The sequence below is a fragment of the Cynocephalus volans genome, chromosome 3 (genome assembly GCF_027409185.1).
Source record: "Cynocephalus volans isolate mCynVol1 chromosome 3, mCynVol1.pri, whole genome shotgun sequence".
Classification (NCBI taxonomy): domain Eukaryota; kingdom Metazoa; phylum Chordata; class Mammalia; order Dermoptera; family Cynocephalidae; genus Cynocephalus; species Cynocephalus volans.
Genome location: NC_084462.1, coordinates 55,268,319 through 55,283,445, shown reverse-complemented (window position 1 = coordinate 55,283,445; position 15,127 = coordinate 55,268,319). Strand labels below are relative to the sequence as shown.

The 15,127-nt window shown below is 52.0% G+C and overlaps 1 protein-coding gene across 1 annotated transcript; it reads right to left on the bottom strand.

The window, feature by feature from the left end:
• Window positions 1–4,068: 4,068 nt before the first annotated feature.
• ISG20 (interferon stimulated exonuclease gene 20) lies at window positions 4,069–14,792 on the bottom strand. The gene is made up of 4 exons (XM_063091806.1): window positions 14,701–14,792; window positions 14,196–14,447; window positions 7,078–7,278; window positions 4,069–4,237 (listed from the first exon to the last, which is right to left on the bottom strand). The coding sequence occupies exons 2-4, from the start codon at window positions 14,421–14,423 to the stop codon at window positions 4,151–4,153; spliced, it is 516 nt and encodes a 171-aa protein (XP_062947876.1). The 5' UTR covers window positions 14,424–14,447; window positions 14,701–14,792; the 3' UTR covers window positions 4,069–4,150.
• Window positions 14,793–15,127: the final 335 nt, after the last annotated feature.

Genomic DNA, 15,127 nt, shown 5'->3' with positions numbered 1-15,127 from the left:
TGAAAGGAGCCAGGTATCGGCTGGGAGGCAGACTGGAGATTAGGTCTCAAACTGGTGGCCTGTGGGCCAGACACAGCCCCGAAGATGTGCCCACTGGCCAGCATTTCTGCATGGCCACCATCAGCTGGGGCTGGACGGCAACTGCCCAGTCCAACAGGGCAGGCGCCCCCAGGGCTCCACCATGCAGGTCCACCTGGGACAGCAGGAGGAGGCAGGACCTTGTAAGACAACAGACTCTTCCGTGGGCTCAGTGAGACCAGATGAGCTGCCGGCCCTGTCCGAGTTACAGATAAGAGTTCCCACTGGGCTGGAAACCACACCACTGCCCCTCCTCCTTGCTGCCATAATGCCGGGATCTATCATGGTCTCCTGAGACTGGTTCTGACTGTCATGGACAGTGCCCTACTGCCCTGGGACAGAGGTAGTCATCCCAGGTGTCTAGAGCCTGGATTGGGCTCCCAGCACAAGGGCACTGTGAATTGAGAGAGAAGGGACAAAGCGAGATGCTCTCCTCCCCTGGTCCAGGAGGGTGGGCCCAGGGAAGAATGCAGCAGCGGGTATGAGGGGAGGTGGAGGCAGGAAGCTAACCTGGGGGAGCTAAAGGGTTTGGGAAGAAGAGACTGGAAGGCGAGGCGGTCTAAGAAGCCCAGCTTCACCTCCTCCCTTTGTGCCTGGGGTGGGCTCTGACTCATACTTTTCAGAACTGAGGGCAGGACTGGGAGAGAGTGGCATCTGCGGGAATGAGATCCCACCTGATGCCTATGCAGAGTGGGACAGATGTCAAAGTAGTTTCACTTCCCTGGTCCCATTTGTTTCCATGATAGCTCCAAGAGTTGAGACTAATATTCCAATTTCACACATGAGGAGGCTGAAGTGGAAGTTGCCCGGGATGAGCCTAGCCACGAGGTAAGAGCTGGCTCCTGCATATTTACCTGGTTTCCTTCCTGAGGTGCCGCTCCAGGACACCATGAGTGGGTCTGCTGGAGATAACAGAGCTTGGGCTTAGGAACTGGGCTTGGTTTCATTATTGGTAAGATGGGAAATTAATAACCAGGGTTCCTGGAGGACTGGATAAGATTATGAGTATGACACATTGAGCACAGAACTAGCTACAAAACAGCCACTCAATTAACATCATTTTCCCTTCCTGATCCTCTAAAACTTCATCAGAATGGACCCGACATTTGCAGGCCCAGCTAGTCCAGGATTCTAGAGGGGAAGGCCAGAGGCTGCTCTTTATTTTTGTTATGGTCAGAAGTGATAGATGCTGTTTTTCAGTCCTTCAGGGCTGCTCGGCACCCTGTGTACAAGATCTCAATCCTCTCCTCAGCCCTGCGGTGGGAAAGCCCATCTGATGGATGGGGACACTGAGCCTCATGCAAGGGAGACAGGCACCTGACGTCATTCATTTCAGGTCCTCAGCCCAGGTTAGCCTGACCCTAAAGCTTGTGCTCATTCTAGTCTTCAATGTCTATGTTTTTCACTCAACAAAAAACTGGCTGCACAGGGAGTGAGGCGTGACTGGGCCAGGACCAAAAGCACCTGCCGCCCTCTGGGGTCCTAACCCTTCCCTCTGACACCTGGGAGGTGGGGGAGGTGCAGGTTCTCTCTCCTTTGGGCACCCAAGCATCACAGCCTGAAGCAGGAAATCAGGTTAGAGATTTCTTTTGGGAATGCTCTGCCTTTTGGAATCCTGGTTTGTCTCTCTTTTCAAGGAAGTCTGAAGCCGTGGACAGGACCTTGGAGTGGGAGTTGGAGAGCCTGGGGTCACCTCCTAGTCCAGGCTGCATCACTGTCCCAGCCCCTCTCTGAGCCTCAGCTGCTGTGGCTGAGTGACGATAGCCTAGAGGGTCCCTTGAGCAGCCCGCTAGGCATTTTTGAAGACACTGCCCCTCACACCTCATCCCAAAGTGTTTCTCAGGCTGGTTCTGCCTGCGAGGCAGCTGGCCCACAGACAGCCCGAGGGCACCACCTGGTGGCCAGTCACAGCCAGACAAGGCCACACAACCAGCAGCTTTGAAGGTTCCTAAAAAATCAAAAAGCGATAGAGAGCTGATCATGACCCTGACACTGGGGGACAGGGCAGGAGAAAACGCTGCTCCCTCCCAGATGTGGGAAGGAGCCCTCCAGATTCCCAGAGGTCAGAGGCACAGATGGGAGGTACTGCCATTGTAAAAAGTCTGAGGGAAGAGGACTCGAGTTTGGGGTCAGGCAGGTCTGGACTGGAATCCCTTGGGTCCTTAACCTTATCTGAGTCCCTCGTCTGTGCAGTAGAACTATTTAGGACTCATCCTGCAGAGCTACAGATCTTCCTGTGATGAGCAGGCAGCCAAGGAAGACAGCATAAGGACAGGCTGGACCAGTGACCAAGCCCACCTGGTGGCACTCAGCACGTGGGCCAGTGGCTCTCAACTGTGGTTGCACATTATAATCACCTGATGCTTAGGCAGTGCTCCTCAAAGCGTAGTCCCCGGACCATCAGCATCAGTGGGGAACTTGTTAGAAATGCATATTATTGCATTCCACCCCAGACTTGCTGAATTAGAAACTCTGGGGATGGGCCCAGCATCCTCCAGGTGATATCAATGCCTGCTCTAGCTAAGAACACTGAGCTCAGGTACTGGGATTGCTTAGAAAGTGCCTCAGGTAACTGAGATGTCCTGGGAGCAGAATCACCTGTGGAGGTTAAAAAACTAACAGATGCCTGAGCCCCACCCCAGTGATTCTGGTGTAGTGGGTCTGAAGTGGGACCCAAGTGCTGATAAAAAAGGACTCCACAGTTGATTCTAATGAGCAAGAACAGCTGTGGTCCAGACCCTTCTCCCACAGAGAGCCAGGCCCTCAGAACAGAGTGCAGCTGCTTTCCCTGGGGTCCCCTAGATTTGCAGGTGATTCAGGGAATAAGAATTAGTTATTGACACTTGGTGGGTGCTTAAGCTAGGACAGGCATGGTGTTAAGAGCTGTGCGCACAACAACTTACAAGAACGCTGTAAGTTGTTATAATTCCCCGTTTTACAGATGGAGAAATTGAGACACAAATAGCTTGAGTAACTTGCCCTAGGTCACAGATCTACTTGCTAACAAAGCCAGGATTCCAATGTAGTTCTTTCTGACTCCAAAGTTCACTACCTTTGCTTCCTTGTTTTACAAATAAGAGGAGGTGTTATGGTTTAAATGTGTCCCCCAAAGTTCATATGTTGGAAACTTGATCCCTAGTGTGAAGGTGTTGAGAGGTGGGACCTAGTGGGAGGTGTTTGGGTCGTGGAGGCACTGCCCTCATGAATGGATTAATGATGCTATCTCAGGAGTGCATTCCTTATAAATGGGTGTGTTTGCCTCTCTATCTATCTATCTATCTATCTATCTATCTATCTATCTATCTATCTATCTATCTATCTATCATCTATCATCATCATCTATCTATCTTCCTCTGCATCCCCCTCTCCCTGCCACCCTTGCCTTCCCCCATGGGGTGATGCAGCAAGAAGGCCTTCACCAGATTCTCATGCCTTGATCTTGGACTTCCCAGCCTCCAGAACTGTGAGAAATAAATTTCTGCTCATTATAAATGACCCAGTGTGTGATATTCTGTTACAGCAGCACAAAATGAACTTAGACAGGAGGGGTGACTAGCTCAAGGTCACCAGGGGTGACACCCATCACACTTCCTGTACCTTTGTTTTGAAGCTCATGAGTGCTGTGGCACCAACCTCAAGATGAGATTAATGAACCTCTGAGCCGGGTGCCACCCCAGAAAATAAAGCTACCCCTCTGGGTGACAGGAAAAGGGAGGCGAGAGGAGGGGTTATTAATTCACGAGCCACTTAGATTCCAAAGCTTCTTCTTGGACCCACAGGACTCAAGACATTAAGGAAATTGACATCCCCCCCCCCCCGCCCGGGCATAAGTCTTCACCCTCTGTCAACATCATGTGAACTGTGTCCTGTCCACCACTAATCTGGCTCAGAGAGAAAAAAAAGACAAGAAGAGGAACCAACAAAAAAGTAGAGAAAATATTGAGCCATTTTACTATTAAAAATGCATTTTCCAAAAGCAGGGGAGTTGTTGTCTTGAAGAGATGAAAGCCTCTAGTTCCTAAGGAAGGAACTGGGTTGAGCTTTCGTCCCATACAGCCAGAAGGGGCAGCCCTCAGCGGGCTCGAAGTCGCTGGGAGATTCGGTAGAGCTCCATCGCCGCCCTCGCGTCTTCCACCGAGCTGTGTCCATGCCGGCTGTTCTGCAGACACAGGTACAGAGTGGGGACTCGGGGTGAGGCTGAATCCAGAGACCCAGTGAACCGGGCCTTTTCTGCTCACACTCCAATTTCCAGGGCCCCAAGGTGGGTCAGTGGTTAGGAGTTTCCCTGAGGCCTCTGACATCCTGAACTTGGAAAACACAGCAGGTGGCTAGAGCTGGCCTGGCTTCCTCACATTCACCCACGGGGCCAGAGGCACTAATCCTGGGCACGAAATCTAGCATCCTGAGAAACAGGCTGTTTCCTCAGGGCACTTACAATGGTGGAGATCGTGGCAGACTTGCTGTCAGACACTCAGAGCAGCTGAAACAGCTCCAAAAAGGAGCTCAGGATACCAAGGAAGGAGTGAGGGACTCCAGCTAGGGACATGGGAAAGGCCATTAGTATGCGGAGAGCACCTGTGGCAAGCATTTGGGAAACATGGAGGGTGTGTGCAGCTAAAATAAGAGCTCCACCAAGGGGATAGGAGAGACGGTGCTGGAGGGGTGGGGGGCTGGGACCCATCACAAAGGCCTTGAATGCTGTGCTGGGGGGTCTAGACTTTATGGGGGCAGGTGCCCAGGAGAGTCAGAGGAAGCCACTCAGTTCATTCAAGGGAGAAGGGACACTTAGTTGCCACCTCTTCCTGAGCTGAGCACTAGGCTCAGTGCTATCTCATTAAACCCTCTGAGCTGGATATGATTGTTTCCCCGTTTCATCAATAGTGAAACAGACTGTGGAGCTGGGATTTCTATCCCAAAGAGCACATCATGCCAGGCAAATTCACTGCAGTGAGCTTGCACCTCCCTTCACATTCCCTGCTAGGTCATGACATCCCGGTGGGATCCAGCATGGGGCCCAGCAGGGCTGCTTAGGCCTGGCTGCATTTTCTTGGTGTCCTCTGTCCAGAGAGGGCTTCTTTTCCTCACAAAGGCTCCTTTTCCAGACATTCCAGACTAGATGTTATGGACTCCTGATGGGGCAGTCAAGCTCTGAAAAGCTTTTTCTTGTTGTCAGTTTTACTCTGTATTGTTAATAAGCGAGCAGGTAGTGTGGTGCTGCCCCGGCTGCTGTGCTCGGTGCCTTATATCACCCTTGCTTGACAGATGAGGAAACCAAGGCACAGAGAGATTATACACTCTGCCACTCTGTGGAGAAGCAAGCTGAGGACAGAAGCAGGAGATGGCACGAGCATCCTTCTCTGCTCACCAGTGTGGGGAGGTGGAAAGCCCCAGATGTGGAATCTGACAAACCAGGTTTGAATTCCTGCTCCCCTGCCTATGAACTCTGTGAACATGGTCAAGCCACTTTTCCTCCCTGGGCCTCTGTTTCCTTTTCTGTAAAATGGGCCCAATCACATCTGCCTTCGAGGATGAAATGAGACGATGGCAAGTGCCCAGCACCCCCAGGGAGTTTGATGAACAGGAAGGCCCTTCCCTTTCCTGTGTGCTCAGCCTATCAAGCTGGTGGTTTGGGGTGGGGAGCCCACAGAATGCCATTTTATTCTCTCTACCCAACTGTGACAATCCCCCACATTACTGCCTTGTGTCCTATGGGTCTGTCTGGTTGCAGTGATCATCATCATCCCATCCAAATGCAGGAGGGCTTGGGGGCTGGTTTTTAGGGACATCAATGCAGTGGGAGTTGCTGCGGTAGGATGGGAGCTGAGTCCCTAGAACAAGCAGGGAAGAGGGGACAGAGCCTGAGAGGGGCCATGGCTCAGGCTGAAGCCCCTAGAACAAGGCCCCAGACTGAAAGCCACAGAGTGACAAGGGCTTCAAGAAAAGCCCAGACTGGTCTGTTGTGCCATGGGGTAACAGAGAGGCCCAGACTTGGGCCCATTCCCTGCTTTGGACACAATTCCTACCAGCAAGGGGAGGGGCTCCATGCTCCGAGCCCACTCACTCAGCCAAGCAGTCCCCCACACTGCAAGCTTTGGCTCATGACCCCCACCACGTACTCCCCTCCTGCCCTCCTTGACTAAGACTCACTCTTGAAACTTCATTCAGATCTAGTCATCTGCGCCACCAGCCCCACCCTTCATCCCTCGCCCAGGGCACTGCCCTTCCTCCCTCACACACTCCCCATAATGCACGCTGATGATCTGGTTATGGGCCACCTTTCACCAATCAAGAGTTTACCAAGGACAGGGACAGGTCTTGCTCACCTGCGTCCCAGCATCTCGCCCAGCCTGGCATGGAGCAGGTGCTTAATAAGGAGCTGCTGGCCTGGAGGACCCCGTCTGCAGTCCCAGCTCCTAGTGTCCAGCTGGCCTCCCTCTGCCCTTCCCAGCTGGGTGAACTCCCACCTCCTACATCCACCCTTACCTGCCGGCTTTGCAGGTGCCTGCTTGGCCCACCAGCCAAAAGAGCTGAGGAACTAGCACCCAGGAGCAGCAACGACTGATGCCTGGTGGAAACTGGTACGTAACCACCCCACCCAGCTCCCTGGACCCTACCGTGGGCTGTGTCCGAGGGGTGTGCTTTACACCAATTCCCAGAGTTCTGCAGTGGGATTAAGCTTCATTTCCCATGGAGTAAATGGCTTGGTTTAAACAAACAAAAACAAACTTTTGGGGGATGCTTTTGCTTCCCTACCCTCATCCTCCATATACCAGCGTGTGTCCTGGGGTCACCCCTCAAACTTCTGCACTCTGATCCTTGTCTCAGGAAGTCCAAACAAAGACACGCTCCCTCTCTCACAAGCACACAGTTTCTCAAGAGTAGAGGACCAGAAAGTCTTTGCACCAAATATTTGCACTGGAGCTTCTGGGGGTTTTGAGAGAGTCCTGGAGGCCTGGGGCCACCCAAGGGGCCCCAGCCTGGGGAGGAGGAGGCCCTCACCTGGATGTGCCTGTGGAGGAGGCGCTCGCTCAGCACACGCAGGGAGACGCGCCTGCAGTGGCCCAGGTTGGCTTCCTGCCACAGCAGCCGGTCGGTGGATGTGTCATAGATGGCATAGCCGCTCATGTCCTCCTTCAGCGCCTCAAAGTCGTGTTTCAGGGCATGACCCACCACCAGCTTGCCTTTCAGGAGCTGTAGGATCTGGCCAGGAAGACACACACCCCACATAATCACCTAGGGTCCTCTGGAGGTCTGGGGCAACTTGGTGCAGTCACAGGGATGGCAGGGGGCAGCCCCTCCTAGACTTGCTGTGTGACCTTGGGCAAATCATCATCCCTCTCTGGGTTTCAAACATATCATCTATGAAAAGAGGCAACTGGACTAGGTCCCTCTTCACACTTAACAGTTTAGGCCTGTGCTGAAGACCTTAGACTCCCTCAGCTGCTCAGATGTGTAATAGCCAAGGGCCAAGTATGCATCAAAATACATCATATATATTATATTAATTTTCTCAACAACCGTATTGTGGCAGGCAGAATAATGACCTCCCAAATGTCCACACCCTAATCCCCAGAACCTGAGAATATGTCACATGGCAAAGGGGAATAAAGTTGCAGGTAGACTTGAGATTGCTAATCAGATGACTTTAAAGTAGAGGTATTTCCTGGATTATCTGGATGGACCCAACATAATCACAAGAGTCATGTGTGGAGGCCAGAGTGATTCCATGTGAGAAGAACGTGACATGCTGTGGCTGTCTTTGGAGGAGGAAGGGGTCATTAGTCAAAGTATTCAGGCGGCCTCTAGAATCCAGAAAGGGCAAGAGAATAGATTCTCCTCCAGAGCCTCCAGAAGGAATCCAGGCTAGCTGGCACCTTGACCTTGGCTCAGTGAGACCCATGTTGGACTTCTGACTACATAACTGTAAAATATTAAATTTGTGTTGCTTTAAACCACTAAGTTGATGGCTTTGTTACAGCAGTCATAGAAAACTCATACAGTGAGAAAGGAAAGATGTATTTAACCAAATTTTACAAATGAAAAAACTAAAGCACAGAGCAGTGATTTGCCCAAGGTTACTCTGATGATTGTAAAAAAAGTTTGCAAATCCCCTGATGCTCCTCTCAAAAAAGATGGGATCTAATCCCTCTCCTCTTGCATATGGGCTGGCCTCTGTGACTTCTGATTTCTCTCTGGGGCTAGAATCCTGGGAGCCTTGAGCTGACATGTAAGAAGTTCACCCACCCCCAAGCCACCATGCCGAGAAAACATACGGAGAGGCCACACAGAGATAGAGAGATGTGCCTGGGGAAGCCCAGCACCAGCTACCAGACAGTGGGGGAGCGAACTTCTAGATGATTCCAGCCCCAGCCTTCAAGACGCCTCAGCTGAAGAGCTGTCCCTGCCTGCCACGCCCTCCCCAGATTGCAGCTGCATGAGCTAAATAAATATTGACATTGTTTAACCACTATGTTTTGGGGTGATTTGCTAAGCACTATTAGATAACTGGGACAGTCACACAGCTAGTTAATGGCAGAGCCAGGCTTCAAAGCCAGTGGTCTGGCTCCAGTGCCTGCTCATGATCACCACGCTGAGCTGGAAAAGCAGGACAGCTCCAGGCCTCCACTAGCCCAGCGGCAGAGCTGTGGGGGCGACCCAACAGTGCCCCTAGCCCAGCGTCCCCTCCCACATAGACAGCCTCCTGTGCTCTAGCCACAGAGGCTATCAGCTTTCTTCACTTGGCTGCTGTCAAAGAGAATGGGAAGGGGGCCTAATAATAAACAGGGTGAGCTGCACCAAGCCCAGGCTGAGGAGCAGCTCATAATTTGAGGCCCGCTTTGGACAGCTCTCTGACAGCCTTTATCTCTCTCTCTGTGTGCAGCCCATGATCTTAGTCTGTGCCCCGGGAAAGAGCCTTCTGGATGGCCAACACCTTCCTCATGTCCTGCTTTTCCTTCTAGATGGCTGGTGGCTTCCTGAGATATCCTGTGGTCTCTCTAATATGTTTTCCCTCGGTGACCACAGGAAACCGAGGCTTGTCCACGGTCACAGTGTAGGAAGCAGGGTCTGTCCATCCACTGTCAACAGGCAATTTCACCAGCCCGCTCTGCCATTCACACGATTTTGTTGGAGGCCTTCTCCAGAAGCAGCCTGTGTTCAACTTAGGGGACTGGGGAGAGCACACTGGAAGGGCGACGGAGCACCATTCCAGAAATACACCAGCGCTTCCCACACCTAATGGGCTTAGCAGTCACCTGGGGAATGCCGCTCTGGGGCAGGGCTCAGGATTCTGCATCTCTAACAGGTGTGGTGTTGCTGTTTTGGGGGTCACACTAAGAGATGACAACAGGACACATGAGCTCAGAGCAGCAGCTTAAGGGGAATTGTCCGTGTGGAGGAAACGGTGCTAGCACTGGCTCAGCATGCAGTGTGTGTGTGTGTGGGGGGGGGTTGTGGTTGCGTGGGGCGGCTGTGGGTCATGTGCCTTTTCTTGCTAACATTCTTTATGTTTCTCAACAATGTGGCCTGTTTTCTCCGTCTAGGAGCTTGGCTTAGGCCCAGGACCCACAAAGCCCTGAAGGAACTTGTCTACCATACCAGAGACAGCCACAGCCAGTCCCAGATATAAGAGGGCCAAGTCATTGTGATGTGGATTCCTGGAAAATTCATCACTTCCCGAGCCCAAGAGTCCCTGGGGGGACAGGAAGGGGGCTACATTAGGCACCATGGACTCATGATGAGACAAATGAAATAAGGGGGTAGACAAGCAAAAGAAGGGAAAGAAGAGAACATCTGTTTAGCAGAGCAATACCAACAACTCTTCAGGATAAAGATGCTGGGCACTGGTCAGGGAAAGACTGCTGGCACTTGCTGTGTGGCCTCAGGGATGTCAAAGACCCTCTCTGGGCCTCAGTTTTCTCATTTGTAAGGTGTGGGCCTGTGCTGGTGAAGCTTGAGTGGCTCATTAGCAGCCAGGGCTCCACCAACTTTCTGAGACAGGGCTGGGCAGGGCAGGAGTAGAGGGAACTGCTGGAGCCCAGGGAGGGGATGGGGAGGTGCGTGCAGGCTGGGCCTCAGGGTTATGGGACCTACCCTGACTCAGTGTCTCCAGACAGGTGTGTGTCTGACTTTGCCACAGGGGGTGGCAGCTCTCAAATTCCTGGAAGAAGTTAAGTGGGGGGAGGGGCATTTATTGATCTCCACAGTGCCAGGCACTTTCCTTATCTCACCCTGAGGCTCCTCGACAAGATTATTCTTAGTTCCGTTTTACAGAGAAGGGAGTTGAGGATCAGAGAGGTTAAGGGTCTTGCCCAGGCACACAGCTAGTAAGCTGAAAGGTGAGATGCAGTGTCTGGATCCACCTGACCCTGTTATTATTATAGTTGTTATTTTTATCACCTACTGAGAACCTAGGGACAGAGAGCTCTGCCAGGCCAATGATGGCACTCAATGAAGATTTCTGGAATTGGAAATATAGCCCCTACAAGGTGGGGAATGTTATACCCTCTGACCAACAGGGAGAGGGGGTACCAAGGTCACACAGCAGGGAAGTGACAGGCCTGGTTGTGGCTTTCTGCCTGCACACTTCTTCCTCTGTGTTTCCACTCTATTTCCATGTATTTCCCAAGTGGGTCTGACCCAAAAATCCAGAGGGCTAGGCCCTATTCCAGACCTACTGAATTAAAATCACTAGGGGAGGGCATCAGAAAGGACTCCTCTGGCCTGGGGCTGCCAGAATGGTACCATCTCTAGACAAGGACAGGGAACAGGGAAAAGTAGGGGTTTGGGTGGACAACAGGGTGGGCAATGGCTGAGCTATGAGAGAAGGCAGGAAAGGTAGACGAGTTTGCAGAGCCATGACTGCTAGGCAATGGGAGCTCTGGAAGGTATTTGAATGAGGGGGGTGTCTGTTATCTGAGCAGGGCTGGGGAATGTTTCTCTGGCAGCAGGGTAGGAGAGATTGGCAGCAAGCATACTAGGCACAGCAGGCAGGAAATGGGGGGTCAGCATCTAAGACCGCAATTCTCAAGGGAAGTTGGAAAGGGGACTGGGATGTGTACTCTGGGTTTCTCCCCTTCTCTCTCCATGGTCACATTTAGTGAAGATCAGCATGGGCCAGGCAATATGCTTAGGTTCTCAGCTCATGTCACCGCATCCAACCTACATGAGGCCAGGGAGGAGGTATTACTGCTTCCCTTTCACTAATGAGGAAACTGAGGCCCAGAAAGGTTCAGTAATTTGCTGAAGGTCATACAAACCAGTAAGCGATGGATCAGGAATTCAGATGTGGTTCCAAAGACCTATCTGGTTTTCAGACCCCTGCCTCATTCCAGTCTGAGCAGGGCTCTGTGTCACCCATCTGAAGGCCTGGGCTTGGCATAACCTCTTACTGAGACACAAAAGCATTTCTGCACCAAGTCTGGATGAAGACTGAGGTGTCCTGACCCCCAGGCCAGTGCTCAGGGACATCCAGAGAACTGCAGTTTTCCAGATCTGGATGTGCAGGCCAGGGAATGTGAGAGGCATTTTTCTACTGCCTCCTCTCCCTGCCCTGGGCTCTTCCACCCCTTTCTGTCACTCAGGTGGGGAGAGAGGCTGGGGATGAGAAGAAAGGATAGGGACATACTGTCTACCTGTCTGCTCGGTGGGGAGCTCCTTGCAGTGTCCCTGGGCCTCCCATCAGCACCTGAACAGATCCCCACCTCTTTGCTATGTTGCCTTCCCCTCTTGGTGACTCTCCTTTGGTCTCCTCCTTCCTAACATTTCCTTCTTTCTAATTCTCTGTCTGCCACACATGACTCAGGCCCTATTGACTACTCCCTAGGGCCTTTGATTCTTCTCCCTGTTGTCATCTCTTTTCTCACTCTCATCTCTCTCCTCTATGGTAGCCCCATTCTAGTTTTCTTAAAACTGGTTTTTATCCTGCCATACCCTTGCTCAAGAATCTTCAGTGGCTTAGGGGCTGGCCCGTGGCTCACTTGGGAGAGTGTGGTGCTGATAACACCAAGGTCACGGGTTCGGATCCGATATAGGGATGGCTGGTTAGCTCACTGGCTGAGCGTGGTGCTGACAACACCAGGTCAAGGGTTAAGATCTCCTTACCAGCCATTTTTTTTTTTTTAAAAAAAGAATCTTCAGTGGCTCCCTATGGCCCACTTAACTGCTTACACAGAATTTCCCCCAATCCTTTCAAATACCACTAGCCTCAAGGGGTCTCTCCAGTACCACCCTGATATACTGTGCCCTCCCCAGGGCTCCTCCAGTATCCTCTTCATACTTCTAGAACAGTGCTGTCCAATAGAAATATATGTTTTTAATTACATATATGTAAGCCACACATGTAATTTTAAATCACCTCATAGCCATATTTAAAAAGGTAAAAAAGGTCAAGGGTTCGGATCCCATTACCAGCCAACCACACACACACACACACACAAAAACTAAAAAGAGGGCCGTCTGGTTAGCTCAGTTGGTTAGTGTGGTGCTGATAACACCAGGATTGAATTGTGCCCCACTCTCCTAAAGTCACATGTTGAAATCCTAACCCCCAGGACCTCAGAATGTGACTTATTTGGAAATAGGGTCATTTCAGATGTAATTAGTTAAGTTAGGATGAGGTTATATTGGAAGAAGGTGGACTCCTAATCTCAAGACTGGTGTCCTTTTAAAAAGAAGAAACTTGGACAGAGACACACACACAGAGAGACAATGCCATGTGAACATGAAGGCAGAGATCAGGGTGATGTTTCTATAAGCCAAGGAATGTCAATGATTGCCAACAGCCACCAGAAGCTTGGAGACATGGAACAGATTCTCCCTCTCTGCCCTCAAAAGGAGCTAACCCGGCCAACACCTTTATCTTAGACTCCTGGCCTCCAGAACTGTGGGGCAATAAATTTCAGTTGTTTATACCACCCAATTTGTAGTGCTTTGTTACAGCAGCCCTAGCAAACTAACACACTTAGTTCAGGTGAGCCTCAGTTTCCTCACCTGTAACATGGGAATAATAAAGTAAACAATCATAACAGTTAACATTTTTGAGTATTTATATAGGCACTCTCTCAATCCTCATAACAACCTTACAAAGTTGTAATTTTCTTTTACGGATGGGGAGACTGGGTACAGAGAGGATGAGTAACTTGCCCAAGGTAACTCAGCTGGTTAGCAACAGAGCCAGGATCCAACTGGCCCTCTTAACTCTGAGTTAACAGCTCCTGAGAGCCCACCTGGCAGGGCTGTTCGTGGGGAGTGAATGAGCTCACATATGGCCATGCTTATGGGAGCGTCCGAGTGTGGTGAGTACTCAGTAAATAGTAGCTATTGTCATGGTTTTATCTCCAGCGCCTGGAGTCTGGCACACGCTGGGTGTGTGCAGTTAAAAAGAACTTCAATTTCCCGATTTCTTCACGGACTTTGCCACGCTCCACCAGCCTAGAAATGGATGCTCTTTCATGCCCTTCTGAACCTTCCTGGTGGTGAGTAACCCTGATGACACTTTTAGGGTGAGTTTTGCTTTCTGCTTAGTAATTCAGAGAAACTGAAAGTTAGACCTGGAGAGGAAATCACAAGCTAAAGGGCAAGAGGGTGGGAAATCTTGGGACCATAAACTTGAGCTTCAAGTTTGAGCAGTGTACAAAGGGCCAAAACGTTAGTCTGGGAGTGACATCTGCCCTCTACCCAGGAGGCTCTGGCCTATTCTCCAGAACTGGGAGGGCCAGAGACTCCTGCTGGGGGCCTCAGCCCAGGGCCCATTCCTCATTTCCCTGCAGGGCTTACCAGTGGCAGCCTGGTGGAGAGGAAAGATTGGGAATGCAGACCCCAAGTCACTGCATGGGGAGACTTCAGGTGGAACTCAGTTTCTACAAGACCAGCAAGTTGGACCAGATGCCCCAAAGGCAGCTCCCAGCTGTGAGTCTACAGTTCTCTGATGGCAGGAAACTTTCTCAGGGATGTGATGGAGATACCAACAACAGGTTTCTTCCCACAGAAGTACAGGGAATCTTACACAGTGGAGTCACAGCTCACAGATCCTGAGCCCAGGGAAGGAGCCAGGGAAGTGGGGGGTGGGGTGTCTGCCATCCCCCCTTGGCCTGGCTGGCATCTGGCACCTCACTTACCTCTAGCCTGGCCACAGCAAATGGTGTGGCTGTCTCCATGTGCTGGCGTGTGACCCCACTGACTGGGGTCCTGTAATCTGTGATTTCCCCCTCGGGCCGGATGAACTTGTCATAGAGCACGATGCCAGAGAAGTTCACGATGCTGCAACGAGCCAGGCCACTCACCCGGAAGGGTCCCAGCCCTACCATCTCACAGTCCATGGCCACCGCCTCCAGGCTGCCTGCCATGATCCTCGGGGACTCTCAGATGTGCTGGAGAGAGGGGCAGTGGGGGGCCTCGCGTACAAGTCAACTGAACCTCCAGCATCCTTGGCCACCCCCCAGCCGGCCTGCAGCCCCCACCCTGCCCTTTGTCTCCACCACCACCTGGCAGCAGGGGAAGCTGCACCCCCCCCACCCCCACTGGCTTCTGCAGCCTGTGGGTCCCTGAGCCTGCTGGTCCTGCCGGCAGCCTGGGGACTGGGAGGCCCTCTCCCTGTCCCCTGGCTTGGTCTCCCACTCTCACCTGCCTGCCGCTCCCCCCTCAGCTCAGGTCTGCCTCTCTGCTGCCACTGCTCGGCCACTGCAGCTGCTCTCAGCGGTGACTCATCTCTAACCCCAAGCCAGGCATCCTGACCCTGTTTCAGTTTCTGGTTTGTTATCAAGCAAAGTCAGGGGCGGGAAGCCAGGCATGTGGGCTGGGCTGCTCCACTTCCTGGCTGCTGACAGGTAGGGGCTCTGTAGCCTGAGTCAGGGCTGACAGAGTGGCAGGCTCCCTGTTCCTACGTTGCCCCTGCCCTCCCCTCCTCAGATGACGCATCTGCATGGATGGAGTGGATTGCAACATCTTTCTTTCCTTTCTCACCCTCCACCCAGAGAATAAATATCCCCAGGATTGGAGGCAGGGAATGTCCCACAACCTCTGGGACCCACTACTCATCTGATACTCTGTG